The sequence below is a fragment of the Takifugu flavidus genome, chromosome 13, assembly GCF_003711565.1.
Source record: "Takifugu flavidus isolate HTHZ2018 chromosome 13, ASM371156v2, whole genome shotgun sequence".
Lineage (NCBI taxonomy): Eukaryota > Metazoa > Chordata > Actinopteri > Tetraodontiformes > Tetraodontidae > Takifugu > Takifugu flavidus.
The window spans coordinates 8,327,149-8,343,258 of NC_079532.1; the positions used below are offsets into that span (position 1 = coordinate 8,327,149).

At 49.5% G+C, this 16,110-nt stretch overlaps 1 protein-coding gene across 3 annotated transcripts in view; it reads right to left on the minus strand.

Moving 5' to 3' along the window:
* Positions 1 to 16,110, minus strand: part of syt7a (synaptotagmin VIIa) — a 58,343-nt gene that overhangs the window by 11,396 nt on the left and 30,837 nt on the right. For all 3 annotated transcript variants that reach the window (XR_008953219.1, XM_057051196.1, XM_057051198.1), the window contains 5 exons: positions 15,495 to 15,662; positions 12,639 to 13,049; positions 9,438 to 9,569; positions 2,036 to 2,138; positions 139 to 406 (listed from right to left, as the gene is read on the minus strand). Coding sequence is in view for 2 of the 3 variants with exons in the window: in XM_057051196.1 (XP_056907176.1) it covers positions 139 to 406; positions 2,036 to 2,138; positions 9,438 to 9,569; positions 12,639 to 13,049; positions 15,495 to 15,662 (1,082 nt within the window). In the remaining variant the exon portion in view is untranslated. The remainder of the gene's footprint in view (positions 1 to 138; positions 407 to 2,035; positions 2,139 to 9,437; positions 9,570 to 12,638; positions 13,050 to 15,494; positions 15,663 to 16,110) is intronic.

The following is a 16,110-nucleotide window of genomic DNA, read 5'->3' on the forward strand; positions in this document are numbered from 1 at the left end:
ATTAATATTTTGTTATTAACTGAAAGGAATCATTAAGTCCAGGCGCCGAATTAAAAGTGTGAGAATTATGAAGCCAGGAAAAAAAACAGAATAAAAACCCTGTTGAGGAAGATCCGGGCTCAGCGGACTGAGACGTACCCTCGAACAGGAAGGTTTCGTTCCAGTGCGGGTTGAGGTTCTTCCGCTTGACCTTGGTCTCCAGCTTGTGCTTTTTGTCGGGCAGCAGGTAGATTTTGACGAAGGGGTCGGAGGTCCCGGAGAAATCCTTTGCGGGCAGCTCCTGGCCTCGGAGCACCTTGACGGTGAGGGTGGTGTTCTGGAAGCTGTAGCCTATGCTGAACTGGATCCGGCCCAGCTTCTCGCTGATGGGCCCTTCGCCGTCGTCGTCCTCAGATCCTGGAGACAGCTGCGGGGTGACAGGCGCGCTCACGTGAATATCAGGCTCCGTAATATCAGCACGGGCACGTGCACGATGGCTGGGGGGGGTGCAGATGTTAGCGCTGAATTACCTTAAAAGCACAGTGACCAGCATGGTGTTAAGACAACGGCATCTTATTTAGTGCGAAATCAGCGAACCAGAAGGTGCTCAGAGCCTCGGACCACCCTTGCCCCCCCTCCCCACCCCCCCCAACTGCTGTATCACTGCTGCTCACTTGAAGGACACCGTCTGACAGACCGCAGAGGAAGACGGAAGGGACGGAACGCAGCTCGAGGTTGGCGTTCTCGTCTTTCTGGCGTCTTCATCTCCGCGCCATCTGTCAGCGTCCTTTATTGTTTTCTCTCTAAAGACAGAAGTCTTGCTTTTAGGGGGGGGGGGTTGGCTGGATAAGACGTGCACCGATCCTCAGCTGACAACGAGCGCCGGGTTTGAGAGCAGCAGTCAGTCGGAGAGCAGCCTGAAACCGCTGGTTCGGCTGCACTGTCTTTTAGAAAATGACAAACTGCCGCCGACTCAGTTTCTGTCAATACGGGTTTTAGAGCCGACAGCCAGGGAAAGTGTGAAATATCTCGAGCCCACTTTAGCATGTGAGTCACCTTGGATGGATCGTCTCGCTCGACTGCCACCGTGGGAAACGGCCTGTGTTTATTTTTCAATTATGGTGATGTTACGTGGACCTTCAAAGCTGGAGGATGAGTCTGCAGCTGCAGTCCCACGTCGCCGAGCCAGAGGGGTGCGGGTGCAGAACGAAAAGCATCGGCGCCGTCGCTCCGCTCGGCTGGTTTCGCGTTTTACTTCCTGGTTGGAGGCGTTTGCATCCGTTTGGGGCTCTCAAAGGAGCAATAATTAGGTAATACCGGCTGATCACTGCTGGCTCACAGTTGGCGTTCTGATTCACGGACCAAAGTTCTGGAGAGAGTCAGAATTCTACAATGTCAAGTGCAGCCGTCACCTCAAGGACGCGTTAATTTCTAGGACTGGATCAAATCAAAGTTGAAACTTCAGTCAAAAGTCGTTTTAAGGCATGAAAATTTCAGACCTGTTCCATTAACCTCAGTGTCACCACGCTGAACCCTGGATCAGAGTGATGGTTCTGAGCCTCCATCAGTTTCCAATAACAGAGAAAATATCCTGAATGTGTCAATCATTCATGCACTGATGGTGAAGCTGCTTCAAACTGTTGGCCCAAACGAGATTAACGAGCTTCGCCAAGAGCCCAAACGGCAGGGAAACATGTTGGGGTGATAAGAATTCCCCTGCAGCCGCTTCCAAATTAACCTTCAGTTAAGATCACAGGGTGGTTAAAAACCTTGAGTGGCTGCAGAGTTACGGCAGACAACTGTTGGCTACGAGGATAAAGGTCATAATAACGCACGAAGACTCAAAGTGCGGAATTATTCAAATGTTATGAACATCCCCACCGATGCTGTAGGGCGGTAATGGATGCAATCAGACCTTCAGCAACTAGAGCTTGTGGAATATTAATTAAAGAGCACAGGTCTGAAGGTTTGAAGCTAATGTTTATTACTTGTTTAGCACCTTTGCTGCTACTGTTGTAGGACGCTGGGGGAGATCTGGCGGAACAGAGGACCTTACCATCACCATATCCCCGGTGAGAGAGTTGGCCAGGTCAGTCACAGAGGAGTGGCCATCAGCATCAGGGGGTTGTCCCTTGGGGCTGTTAGCCGGTTTGTTGCCCCTGTAAATAAAACACAGATGATGACCTGGAAGGAAAACGGCGTGGACACGCGCTGAGACGCTAACTGATGTCCCCCGAAAAATAAGGAGAGGGGCCGAGCACACGGGAGAGTCCGACCTCCACCTGTTTGGCACGTGAAAACCGTCTAACTGAAACAATGGTTTGGGTCCAGGTTTGCTGGGATAGATGTCCCTTCAGAGTGGACCGGGCCTCTTTCTAGCCAAAATAAAGTCTGCTGAAGATGAAACGGTGGGATCTCGAACTGAGGACGCTTGATGCGGCGAGAGGTGTTTGATGGAACCGTGTCCGATGAGTGTGAGACGACTATAAATGTGTCCAGGGTGGCAAACATCCATGACAGATTTTCAGACAGAACAGAACACAAAAACAGAAGTGCTGAATTTAAAACTGTCCAATTATCCGGCAACACCTCGGAGGGTAGGTTAAACCCTTCGACGCCGACAGGACACACGTGATTAAGGACAAACAGCAACAGAACGTCGCTGAGGACAACATAGAGAAGAGCAGGGAGACATTTGTAACGAGTGAGTTTATGAATAAACGGCATTGAAACACAAAATATTAATTCAAGCAGAGCAGAGATCTCCCATGGCAGAGTTAATACAAAATGTTAGAGAGTGATTTTAGTTTCTTCACACAAGGAGAGTTAAAAAACATAAAAGTTAAAGAGGGACAAGCATTGTGGGAGAAAATACCTCCATGTTCATACATCGTGAGAGGAAGAAGAGTCACAGAGAATTCAAAATAACGGAACGATTAACAGAACTAATCTTATGAGAACAAAGGAAGACAGAAAATACAAAGTCCAGGGCCAATGTGATGTGACTCATTGGACGAACAGCACTCCATAGATGACTGGTCAAGGCACAATGGAGCGGCCAAACACTGAAACACTGTTAGGCAATAAAAGAACTGTAAATAGTGAAGGAGAGGAAGAAGAGGAGGAGAAACACAAAGAGATCGAAAAGAGACGAGCGGACGCAGAAAGAATGCAGACAAACACAAACAGAACAGATAAAAATCATAAAAGCTGGAGAGAAGAGTTCAACAAGTGATGTAAGAAAAGAGAAAAAGCTAGCTGAAATTATTTATCTGTGTAAGAAGAGATAGCAAGTATTAATAGCATGAACAGAGAGGTCACAAAAAAAGAAAATAGGAACAGAGCGAGATCGTTACAAACACCAGCACGTTAGAGAGAAAAAGTAGAGCTGCAAGAAAAGAGAGGGAAGAAAGGAAGAAAGGAAAGCCTGGAAACACAAGAGAGGCTTAGTTCGGTCAGTCAGAGGAATATCCAAAAGAAAGAGAGAGAAAAGGAAATTAAAGAGCTACGCACACACAGGTTATCTAACAGGAGACAAACGACATGCTAAAGGGAGAGAGAGCACAAAGAAGGAAAGAAAGAGACAATAAATACAATTGATCACCGCCAACAGAGAAATGCTCTTTGTGAGGAGACACCTAATGAAGGAGCATGGAGGAGATGCGTCGGACTAAAATATGAGTCTGGTTAAAACACAAAAAGGGGACGAGGAGAAAGAAGGTGGGAAATGCACATTTAGAGTGTCACAAAAGAGGCTGTTGGTAGAAATGGAGGATCAACAGTCAGCTGAGAGTCAACTAGTCGGATTTTCTGACCATTTAGCAACACTCTAAAAGTGGGGGCTGGGGAAAAGGAGGGGGGTCGGGGGGGGCCCAAAGCGCAAACTGGCATTGGCTACATGTGCATATGGGATATATGCAAGTAGAGGTCACTCAATGCCTCAGTCAGGCTGGAACAAGGAGCCCAGAGAACGTCTGTCTGTCTGTCTGGCCAGCAGAGAGAAAGCTTCTTTCAGCGTTTGCTCATTTTTGTTTGCTCGTTTTTTTTTTTTTGCCTTTTTCTTGAGTGCTCTAAACTGCAAATTTGAATGGAGAATTGACACTGAATGCAAAAATGTGTACATTTGTTGGTTTTTTTTTGCAGAAGACATAGACAGAACTGGGGAGGTGTGGGGGGGGGGTGTACTGACAAATAGACAGACGGAAAAAGCAGGCAAACGTAACAAGCAAACAATCACTTCAACCAGCGAGGAACTGGAGCTGTTTCGAGAGGGGACGAGAATATTCATCAGTTGGTGTTAGTTGTGTTAGTTGCCAAGGGAGGTGATTTCATTTCCAGGCGTCTGTTTCCTTCTTTTTTTTAAATCGCAGGCAAACAGCGTGTGAGACTTGATGGAACTCAAAAAGAGCTCTGAAGCACGGAGAAAGGCTGGAAGGCCTGGAAGCAGCTCCCTCCTCCACCTCCTCACAATTACCAGTAAGGGGGGGGGGACGTCTTCAATTATTCATTCTCCTTCGTGCACCATTCAGGGCTTCAGAGCGTTCTCAGGTAAAGAGCTGCGGAGCCCTGCAGCACCTCAGGGTGGTGCGCTGCTCTAGGCGGCTTCCGCCACAGAAAATTACCAATCCAATCAGAAAAAAATAACTCAGGGAGTTTTTATTTATTAATTAAAGACTTAAAATAGCAGCAATGCTCGTGGCAGATGGTTGGAATCCGGCGGCTCCGTTTTGGTGCCAACGCTTCGCTTTTAAAGCTCTTTGGGCAGGTTTTGATCAGGAAATAGCTGCTTTTAAGCCTGCAGTTGTCCACCGTTTCCAGAAGGAGGCAGAGTGGACTCGGATCAGATCCTTTCCCACCTAGGGAAAGTGGGCTGTTGGCATGGCAACGGCTCCAGCAACACAGACCGTACGTATGGGGGTTTGGAGTGTGTGATGAGAGGTTATTGGGAGTGGGCGTGAAGGGAAGTGTGTGTTGGGAGGGGTGCAGCAAACAGGCAAACACAGACAACAAAGAAGGTATTTAGGATATATGACAGGTACGGGTGAGCGCCTCACACACACACTCACATGAGCAGACATATGGAGGCAGGCGGGGCCACTTTGGGTTTCACCGTCCTGTGATACTATCCTGTTTTGTTACCTGACCGAGGGCCAGCAGGTCGAAGAGAGGGGGAGAGGGGAGGGAAGACACTCCGCTTCAAGGCTGGAGAGAGACGCGGGAAAGAAAGCCCCCCCCACCCCATCCAGAAACCCACCATCCCTGCCATCCCCCCCCCCCCCCCGCCCCGCACCCATTCCCGAGCATGTCACACACAACCCGACCCGATGCATCCCAACGTCTACGCTCGGTTTCATCACCACCCACCAGCTATCTCGCTCGCCGGGGGCCGCGCCGTAATTCCGGGAAACTCGCAGTCACAAACGGCGCCGCTCCCACCACCCAAGCGCTGATGCCAGAGTGGACCAGTTAGCCCCACGCTTCCCTTCTCAGGCGGATAAATGAATCTGGATGTTTTTGCTGTTATCCAATTTACTTCCTGGACATCGGGGCTGTAAATGAGTCTAAAATAGCAGCGTTTACTAAAATCCCATTTTCAAGAGAGCATCATGGGAGGTTCCCTTGCAACCCCCTCCGCAAACACTCGTGCGTCTCTGGGCTCGATTAAAGTCACTTTCAGGGGAATTCCAGCGCGTCAGCTCATGCAAATTGTTTAAAAGTCAATCAAAACTCCAATTAGGAGTCTGACAAACTCCCTGGATCCTGTTTAAATAAAAGATTGGCCCTGAATGTGTGACCATATCCCAGCTGTGCACGAGCAGCAGCGTGCACCTGCTGGGTGCAGCCGCGCATTGACGGGCACAATAAAAACACCGAAATGAATTTATCATGTGGCCTTTTTGCTTATCTGCCTCCCTCGACGCATGCTTTATCTACGAATGCTCTTAATTTGACTCTTTTCTGCCTTGGCCCTATCTACCCCTCCCCTTCTCCCCCTCCCCCCCCAGTGATGTCAGCCTGTGTGTGGGGGCCACGGGGAGCGAGGGCCTCAGGGAGAGCCGTAACCGGAGCCCCGGAGGACCGCCGCCGATTACTCGGGCTCATAAAGCCCCTGTCACAGGAGGAGCGCCGTGTCAGACTAGCAGAGCATAGAATAATCAATTTACTTGTTTATGTACAAGCACAGATTACATCATCTGGAAGCCGTTTTAACGAGGCCTCTTATTCATTTACCCAAAAGGTTACCGTTTACCGCCACGTCCCAATAAATGAAAACCATAATCACCGTTTAATCACCTCTCCCCTCCCCTGACACAAATTTTACAATTTGCAACACTTTCTGCAAAACCCATGTCTGTGAGTCATTTTAATGTTATGAACGCGAATCTAATTCATTATTAATGCTCGTAACGCTGGACAGTGGTGGTTATAGACGACCGGTTCAGGTGCTTTAAAAAGCAATCAGACATCATGAGATCATCCTGTAATGAATAACTGTGCTATTATAATGTGCTTCTATACGGCACATTTGACATAAAACAGCCTCTGTGACTGCAGAAAAACCTAGCGTAGCATTAGCCCCAACACGCGTCCTTCACATCGAACTCCCCCTCGGCTAATGCAGTTATTCTGCAAACATAATTCCATGATCTCGAATAAACAACCATTTATATTGATTTAAGTGAAAGGTCATAACCGCCGCCAAACACTGCATTTGTCATCGCCTTTCATTTCAAGTTAAGCAATAAGCTCATAAATTACAGAGCAGTCTTACACAAACCAGAGAGCAATTAAGAGACAATCAGAGAACCGGATCAGAGCCCGTTTGCAGCAGCGTATAAACGTATTTTCCCCATATGTGTTGGGGAAGAACTCCAGTGGCTCAAAACAAGTGATGTAACATGGATGGATGAATAATTGAAGGACTACAGGCCAGTGGATTGAATGTTAATGTGGCAAAAGGAAAGCAAAGCCCGCCTCTCCTGTCCTAAACTCACACTCTGATTGGACGGCTGGCTTGACGCTCAGAGAGAGATCTAGTTCCAAAGCTCTCTGGGACCGCGGGTTCCCTTTATAGAAACACTGGAGGAGAACCTACTGTATAGGTTCAGCGAATCGCAACAGATTTCTGAATACCAATGAGGCGTTAACAAGCCATATCTTACATCACGGTTGAGCTTTCCAAGACCCGCGGTTCATAAATGAGTCTACGTTAACACGCTAGCACGTGTGGCTCCCTGTGCTGCTTATTTTAAATGAAGGCTCTTTAACTTTCCCTCAACCTTGAAAGAAACGGCGGTCCGCTGCAGCTGGAGAATAAACGCCCACCCGGGCTGTGGGAGCGGGACCGGAATAGCGCCTTAGCTCGCCTTGGACCGGACCGGGCCGGGCGGTGACACGCGGCCACTTCAAAACAAGCTGTGCTCTTACCGTTATCTTTAACTACCCCTCATCTACGAGCCTGTTCACAAGGTTATTTAGCCTTGAACTAGTTTCAGATGTTTCTAGTTTCTAGTTTCTGAAACTAACGAATGTCTGGAAGATCCAGAGATAAAATGGCTACATTACGCAGCACATACATGCTTTTTAAAAATCGTCGCGTAAGCTAGATGTTCGTTCCTTGTCTACATTAATTCGCTGCTCCTGTTTACCTAAGTGAAATCATAAACCATGCAGCAATGCACGCGTGGAGATGAGATGAGTGATGGACTCGGGATGGATGCACGGAGCGCGATGGCAGAGACATCACGGGGGTGTCTGGAGAGCGGATGAAGAAGCAGCGCTTTGCCTCTGCAGACTGGAGAGCCTCGGTCAGAACCAGCAGTATGGCAGGAGTGTGACTGATTCAATCACGGTCAGACATCTGTGAAGTCAGCGCTTATAGTGCAGGGAATTATATACAAGCAGCACGCTAACACGTTGCATTTCAGGTAAAGTGATGGCATAGCAGCTCTCTAAATTTAGCCTCCGGCCTAAATCATTTACCTTATTATAGATTTGAATTTAAAGCCCATCGCCAGGCAACATGATGCGTTTGGGGCTCGGTGCGTCAGTCATTCTGTCATGGCTGAAACATGCAACCGCTCCGCTGGAAATCCTCAGGAGTCCTGATCAAAGCAGAAGGGGGATCTTCACGCAGAGGCGGCGTTCTTGCTCAAAGAATAGCCTCGTGCTTGTGCAAATCCATGGAGCACGCACAGGAATAGGGCCGGGGGGGGAAAAAAATCCCTTCATACAGCACATTTTACACCGAATAAAAGCTATTTTATTAGCTTTGAGAGCACAAAACACAAGAGGCCCGGCAAATGTCTCCCTGCAGCTGAAACGCCTTGATAAGAAAACGTTTACCGACTGGATTGTAATTACAGGAGCCGCTCTTATAAAAAAAACACATGTCAAACCGATGAAACACTTGTGAATGAGGAGTAATTGGCGTGGCGAGTAAATCAGAATTTGTTCGCCCTGCCCTGCTATTTTGGTTCCATTTATTACGTAATCTCCAAATTGTCTCCCGATTCTCCACGGAATCAGAGTGAGGTTTAAATGACCTAATTGGACCGCAGGGGAAGCCGAGTGTGTCGCATCTGCCTGCCGTCGGACCAAAGAAGGGATTTCATATCTGTCTTTGTGGTCTTAGACGGTCGGGCTGTCAGACGCGACAGCGCCATTGTTGTGCAGACATTTATTAGTTGTGAATGGAGGAAAGAAAAGATCCATTTCCTGAAGAGAACGCTAAACAAATTATTTTGGGCGGTTGGGAGACGAGAACATTCTCAGATAGTAGATGAGGGGAAATGTTTTGGCTCGTAGCGCGTAAGGTGCCAAGGAAAAGGTTTATTTTTAGCAGCATGTTTATGTAAGCGTCTACCACGTCGTGGAATAATGAGGAGGCTCTCCGGGCCCTCGGAGGAGCTGCCGAGACGGGACGCTCGGAGCAGCAGAGGATGATTGAAGGAAGCTAATGAGCGGGAGGGGAAAAGAGGAACGCGGGAGGCATAAAGGTTTGGAGAGGATAAAAACAGGGAAAAACAAAGAGAAGATCCGACAATTAGCAGAGGGAGGTCTTAGTGAAGCGGGAGTGTTGGATGAGGATGTTGGAGCCGGATGCGAGCTTTGCATCCCGGTCAGGAGGAACGAGACCACTGGCGGGAGAAGGCGCCGCTTTATTCACCCACATGAAAGTTTAGTCATAAATGCAGCGCGCTGTGATTTATGAGCTCATTACTGCTTTACAGCTAACAACCAAATTGCTTTATGTGTTTACTTATCGCGGCGTTGAGCCACATTTAACCGAGCTTTTATCCACAACGCTGCTGAACTGTGGCGCCGCTCCAGGGCGGCACAACCACCCTCCGCTACCACCATTCCCGAAACCGCCTACGACATGGATTCTGCCGCGTGCCGTCACGTTGCACTCCCGTTCTGTCACACACAACAAGCACTCGTGCGTCGCTCGGTACCTCTTCTCGGGAGGCGCTTCCTGATTGGCTGGCGGTGCTGCCTGCGCCGCTTCCTGCAGGTCAGGGATATTGGCAAAGTCGTCTTGCTCGGCCACGCCGATGGCCAGAGCCAGGACCACCATCTTCCCTTCGCTGGCTCCCGCCGAGACAAACAGAAAACAGACAGGCGAGAGGACAATCGGACACGGGGGTGGCGCAGAGGGGACAGAGGGGGAGAAGAGAGGTCATTTCAGGTCCAGACAGGAAACACAAGAGGAATAATCCCCCCCCCCCAGCAGTAATACAGTCCAGGGAAGGATATTAAGATGGATTCTTAAAGGCCAAAGTCTCACCAACGAGGTGACCCGGCGTGTTTACATCATCCAAACAACAAATAACTAAAGGAAGTCCTGCTGATTGGTTAATGAGCGCGATATTCAAGCACGCACGCACGCACGCACGCACGTACACACGCACGCACGCACGCACGCAGCGCTCCCTGACTTACGGAGCTCGTCCAACCTGCTTTCCCTCCACATTCACCTCTCCCATTGTCTTCCTCCAGTTAAGATTTAATTAAACCTCATTAAGAGGATCTGGACTAATTGTTGCTATTTGAGCGACACTGTCTTGAGGTGAGCCGCGAGGTTCACCGTTTTCTGGGTCAGCGCTCTCTCGCTCGCCGTGTCGCGCTCTTCTCGTTTCATCAATTCTACTCCGCTTCACGTGCTCCTTCCCAAATCCCCTTTCCCGCCTCGTTTCTATCCCCCTACACTTTAATTCCCGGCCGTCTCACCACGCCGGCACTCCTGTCACCCAAACCCAGGGTTCTACAGCTTAATACCCCCAAATGAAAGGGTGCAGCTGCCACCAGGCAAAAGTTCTCTGAAATGCCATCAGAGCTGTGCTTGAAGCCTGGTTTAAATAAGCTCCCTGTTTTGTGTGTAAGCGCCAATATTATATGTCAGATTAACTCAAATGCCTCTTCGTTGGCTGGTTTTTCATTTTCACCTCAAGTTAACCTTTCAGAAAATGATTTAAGTGTTTGTTTTGAAATCTGGTAGCTTAGCTTTAGCCTTCTAATGAAACGCTCTCTTTGGCACCAACATGTTTCTATGCATTTAGACCCGTTTTTACTGGCTAAATCAGGTTGTATAGTAACCATACTGGTCAAATCCCATTCTAAACCTGTCAGAGACTCAGGTCACACCTCAGCATACATATGCTATCCACAACGATGTGACAGGAACCCATCTAGTATTGGGTTATAGCGGGGGGTGGGGGGAGTTGCTCTATAAATGTCAATGCCGTTCCGGGTGCATCATCATCGGATGCAGACTAGTTTTAGAACTATAGGGTTGTGTTTCGGATTAGGTCACCATCCTCCCATACGTCCCTCAGTAACTGTAGACCTCAGTAGTCCAGTTATTGGATTCTCCACCTTTAAAATTGAGCATTTACACTCAAAAACACCAATGAGACGTTTTAATCAATGCAACGAGCGTTAAAGCGAGGGTGGCAACGGACATCAATAAAACTTGATTTGATTATTGATTCTGTCGCCAAAACGGCATGAAGACCAATCACCCAGGAGAGACATTTGGTTAGAAAAAGATGGAACCTGTGTCAGTGACATCGGGACATTCACTTGGCCATAATTCAGCCGGTGGGGGAGGGGGGCCGGGACTGAAACGAACAGCGTTCACCTCTATTAACAGCCAGCTTTTGTCATCAATCAGACACGGGGTTGCCGCTGCAGGGGAGAAATTACAACAATAACCCGAATCGCTCCTCAAAACGATGCGTCCTGCGCTTGAGCGCCGTCTGCAGTGACCTTGGCGGAGGGTGGGTGTGCTGGAAGGCAGGACTCTGAGTGGCATTAGTTCATAATAAAAGCCTGGAAAAGCTCAAAATCCTCCAGTGAAAAGCTGATCCTGTGCCATGTGACACGTACCTTTGCTGTGTCCTTCCTCATCTAATTATCAGCCCCCCCGTCCCCCACATACGCCTGCCCTTATGTAACAATACGTCGTAGGAGTAATGGTGCTGCTGACACACGATCAATGCTTCAGGGTTAACACGAATCTACACGCCGCCGGTTAACCCTCGTGGCTCTACTGATGCACACGGACATGTGATGCGCGCGTGCTGACACACATGTCGGCACGCTGGGGGAAGAACACAAGACAGGGGGTGACTACTGGAATAAAGGTCAGCGTGATGTCAGAAGAGAGGACGCCATTTTGGTTGCAAGCGGCCCTTAAAGGTGGCTGTGCCTCGCCGCTGTGTCTGTTTAGCGAACAGTTCATTCATCTAATCCGGTGGAAAAAAGTGGGTGTATTTTTTGGGAGTTTTGCTCATAAATATCCTGAACTATCACCGCCAGCTCCGTTCTGCGGAGACAATCGCAGCAGACAGGATGAATGCCGTCCAAACAGATGTTGCTGTTTAACAGAGCGCGCAGTGTAAACACTGAACCATTTATCACCGGACGGGACCAAAACAGCCCCCAATATGCTGTCAGTACCTCGCCATTCCTCATGCACGCAGCGCCGCCTCTGTTTAAAATGCTGAAAGATGTTCAACGAGCAGTAAAACGGCACCGTGCGTGCACAAAGTCGCTAACGGCTGGCCGTTAATGTATGGTAATTGTAATGTAATTGTAATGTGTCCATTCACTTGATGAGATTTGAAAGGCTCTTGACTTTGTTTAGTACCCCACATGATAAATCCTCATAATCATTAGTTATAATTATGATCTATGACAATTTAATAAGATAAAATCCATTTCTTATAAAGCCACAGAGCCTAAACCTATAACACCTTAACAACATATTTATTACACTTTCTAAAGGAATAAATTAGTCTGATGAGAGCACTGGCTTCTCATCACCGTTCTCATGCAAATCAGAGTTAAATTATTACATTCATTCTACACAAAAGCCTCCATTTTATACTCTACGTATGAGGAGCAGCACACTTATTTTTGACAAGGAGATAATATCCTTCCCTGGATGTCAGAGGCAGCTTCAAAGGAAACACCCAAAAGAGGCAGCCCAGAATAGTATATGACAAGGATCAAAGCAAAGAAACTCTTGACTTAAACATTAATCTGATGCAGAAACAGTAGACACAGATCAAATACATCATCCCACAATGGCGGCTGCAGAACAACACACTTAAATGCACAGAGAGGCAACAGACGGAGATCTATGAACTCACAGGAAGGACTTGACATCCAGGCCTCGTTTCCGGATCTGGTCCATCATGTAATCCCAGCTGCCGGGATTGGCCCGTGAGCGGCCTCCTGCTCCGCCTCCCCTATAGCGAGAGGCGCCTGCTCCCGCCGGGCTGCCCCGTGCACCCCGGGGACCTCCTCGTGTACCCCCACCCTCACCGCTGCCGGTACCCCCCTCTCCTTTCCCCGCGCCCCCTCCTCCCCCAGGCTGGCCGGTCGCTGTGTTTAATTGTCCCAAGCTCTGGGATGTGGTAGGGGGGTGGCTCAGGCCGGGGCCTGGTGGGCGGATGAGAGGCTGCTGGAGGCTCTGCTGCCGCAGGAGCGTCCGAGGCCGCGCTGGCCCGGACGGGATGTGCTCCAAAGTGGATGCATAGGACAAGACTGGATCCCCAAAGCTGGGAAGACAGAGGAGCAGGGAAGATAGAGTGCGAGAGGATGGCCAAGGGCGACAGAGGATGGGATGGTGAGGAATCAGGAAGAAGGATTCAGACACAGGAGAGGAGCCACAGCAAGAGGTGAGTTGATCAGAAGCGAGGTAAGAGACACACAGGCGAGAGGAAGAGTCATGGCAGGGGGGGCACGGAGGCACAGCAGGAGTCCAGTTGACATCAGGGAGGCCGGAAAGTCCAACAGAACAGGAAGTCAATGATTGTGAGGAGGAGGAGGAGGAGGAGAGAGGAAGAGCAAGTGTGACATTGGAGGACAGAGTAGAAGCAGGGGCAGGGGGAGGGGGAGGGGGAGGAGTGTAGGGAGTAGGAGACAGGAGGTGGAGGAGAGAGAAGAGCAAGTGTGACATTGGAGGACAGAGTAGAGGCAGGGGCAGGGGGAGGGGGAGGGGGAGGAGTGTAGGGAGTAGGAGACAGGAGGTGGAGGAGAGAGAAAGAGAGCAACGTGAGGCAGCAGCAGTAACAGCAGTAGCACAAATAGCAGTAGAAGGTGCAGCCTGAGTGATCGCTGTGTGCCGTGTGCTGCTCGTGGGACGGCGCCGAGCACGGCAGGGAGCTCGCCCGCCGTGTCTGATGTGTCCTTTGCGCGCGCGCGCGGCCTTCGGCTGCTGTTTGCGTGAGGGAGTGAGAGGTCGGATTTGTACTGTCCGCACCGGCGTGGAGCGAGAGTGCGTCAGGTGACCTCGTCGGGGCGCGTGGGTCGTGCGCCTGGCTGAGCTTCTCCTGTGACCAGAGATCCCCATTTTCTTCCCTCCTTGGTTAACTTTCATCCCATCTCTGAAAGCCTCTCTTCCCGTCTCTCACTTCCGCCATTTAAATAGATGCCACATCTCTGGAGACGTTCCAACAGCCAACCAAGGCGTCCAGCTGCCTCCCTCCCTCCCTCATTCTCTCACTTTCTACTCCTCCTCTTCACAAACATCCTCTTTCATTGACTTTTTAAAGTAACGTCACCTCAAAGTAAACCGCCTCTGTGTTTACCTACAGTTTTGTACATCAGCTAATATCCTTTCATCCTCTCTACGTCGATCCTCCTCTCCTGCCAGATCGTCAAATAGAATTAGGTCAGGAGAGACGTGTTCACGTCAGACAGGTACCGTCTTCCATTCGTCATTACTGCCTCTAACAGCGGATAACGCGAGGCTTTTCGTTGCAACTACCCCTCTAATGTTCTAGGATACAATGTAACAAAATGATGAATAAGATGAGGAGTGAGTTGACACAACCAAAGAGGGAGGGAGGGATGGAAGTGTAAAAGAAGAGGGTGAGGATGGAGGAGAGGCAGAAAATGGGGTGCGAGACACAAACACAAGAGACGCAGACACTTATAGGTGCCTGAAAATAGAATCCAATTATAGACGGGGGGGGGCAAAAAGAAAGATGAGAAGAGGAGGGAGGAATGAGAAGGGAGGGAGTGACGGGAGTAAATGTGTTGTGGAGGAATAAATCACAGGCGTGAGGTGCCAAAGCAAGGTGCAAAAAAAATCACCAAGAAGCGAAAATTAACTGCCTCGTTTACACGAGGGTGAATATAGACGCTAAATCAGGGAAGACGTCACCGCGGGGGGGAGGGGCATGCGGGCGGCGACCCACATGTGGCTGGGAGGTGTCTCGTCATGCTGCGGGGGACGGTGCTTCACTGCTCCACTTTCCTCTCGTTCGGGGCAGGTTGTAGGTGTTTGTGGAAGTTTAACGGCAAAGTCACCGAGACAGGCGGATCTGGGGGGGGGGCGATACACCAAGGGTGAAGCTGGTTTTTCACCAGTAGGATGTTTCAGAGACGTTGTGACGCTTCAGATTTACGACTTTTGGAGACAAATGACGCAAAACTGCAGCAATTCTGAGTGGAATCATTTTCTCATTGTTGCTGGGATTTCGGCTTAACTCTCGTTTGTCATCCGCTGTGGGACAATTTCCTGCAGCCAGACCAGTTTAGGCCGTTCCTCGTTTTTAATTATGGGGGCATAATAGATAAATAAATAAATAATGTCGTTTTGCCGGTTTCCTGCTGAAATGAGACTGTCAAAATTGGGGAAATGTCACTTTCTTCACGGCAGATCGATGCACATGGATCTGACTTTTGTTTAATTATGCGGTGCCAGATGGTGCTGTTCTTTTTCTGGAAGCGTTCTCTTGCCTGCACGGGGACGTTCCCCATTTCACCACAGTGAGAGGCCAAAGGTCACGACCTTACAGCACTAACCACGCGGGAATCTGAATGTTTTCATAAGTTCTGTACAGGGAATGGAAGATTTACAGTCAAATACATAATCCTGCTACAAACCTGTTGCCGCTTCACCTATAAAGTGCACGGATGTGACGTTCTGTAGCGCTGTGTTTGGAGTGCTTGTTTGTTTGTTTGTTTGTTTGTTTTCGTCTGGGTTCTGAACTCACTCGCTGGGTCTCAATCTTCCGGACTGCACGTGGCCTTGGACGGTCGTCCACCTCCCGACCTTCGCGCCCTCCGTCACCATGCTCTTCATGCTGTCGCTGTGATAAGGACCCCCCCCATTATCCCCATGCCCAGTTGCTGCCCCCTTCTGACTCCCTGACACTGCCCCACTAAGAGACAGAAACAGGGTGCGGAGGTCCCGCGGCAGACAGAGGGGAGAGGAGAGGGAGAATAATGACGGGCAGAGAAGGAAAACACCACAGAGTGAGAGAGAGACAAACGCACGCAAACACACACACACACAACATGCAGAGAGGGGGGTTAAGAAATAACATGGCTACAGAAGTGGGACAGATCAGTCGTGTGTGTGTGTGTGTGTGTGTGTGTGTGTGTGTGTGTGTGTGTGTGTGTGTGTGTGTGAGCGGATGAATCTACTGTTCCAGGTCGAGTGAGAGGCGGGTGGATGGGAAAAGGTCTGGAGTCCAGGGTGAAGGAGGATGGGTGCAAGGAGAGAAGACAGTAGGGAGGAAGAAGCAGAAGACGAGAAGAATTTACAAAGAGCCTGTAGAAGGGGGGGAAAACCAGCAAGAAGTCGCTCCTCTGGGGCCGGAGGACCGA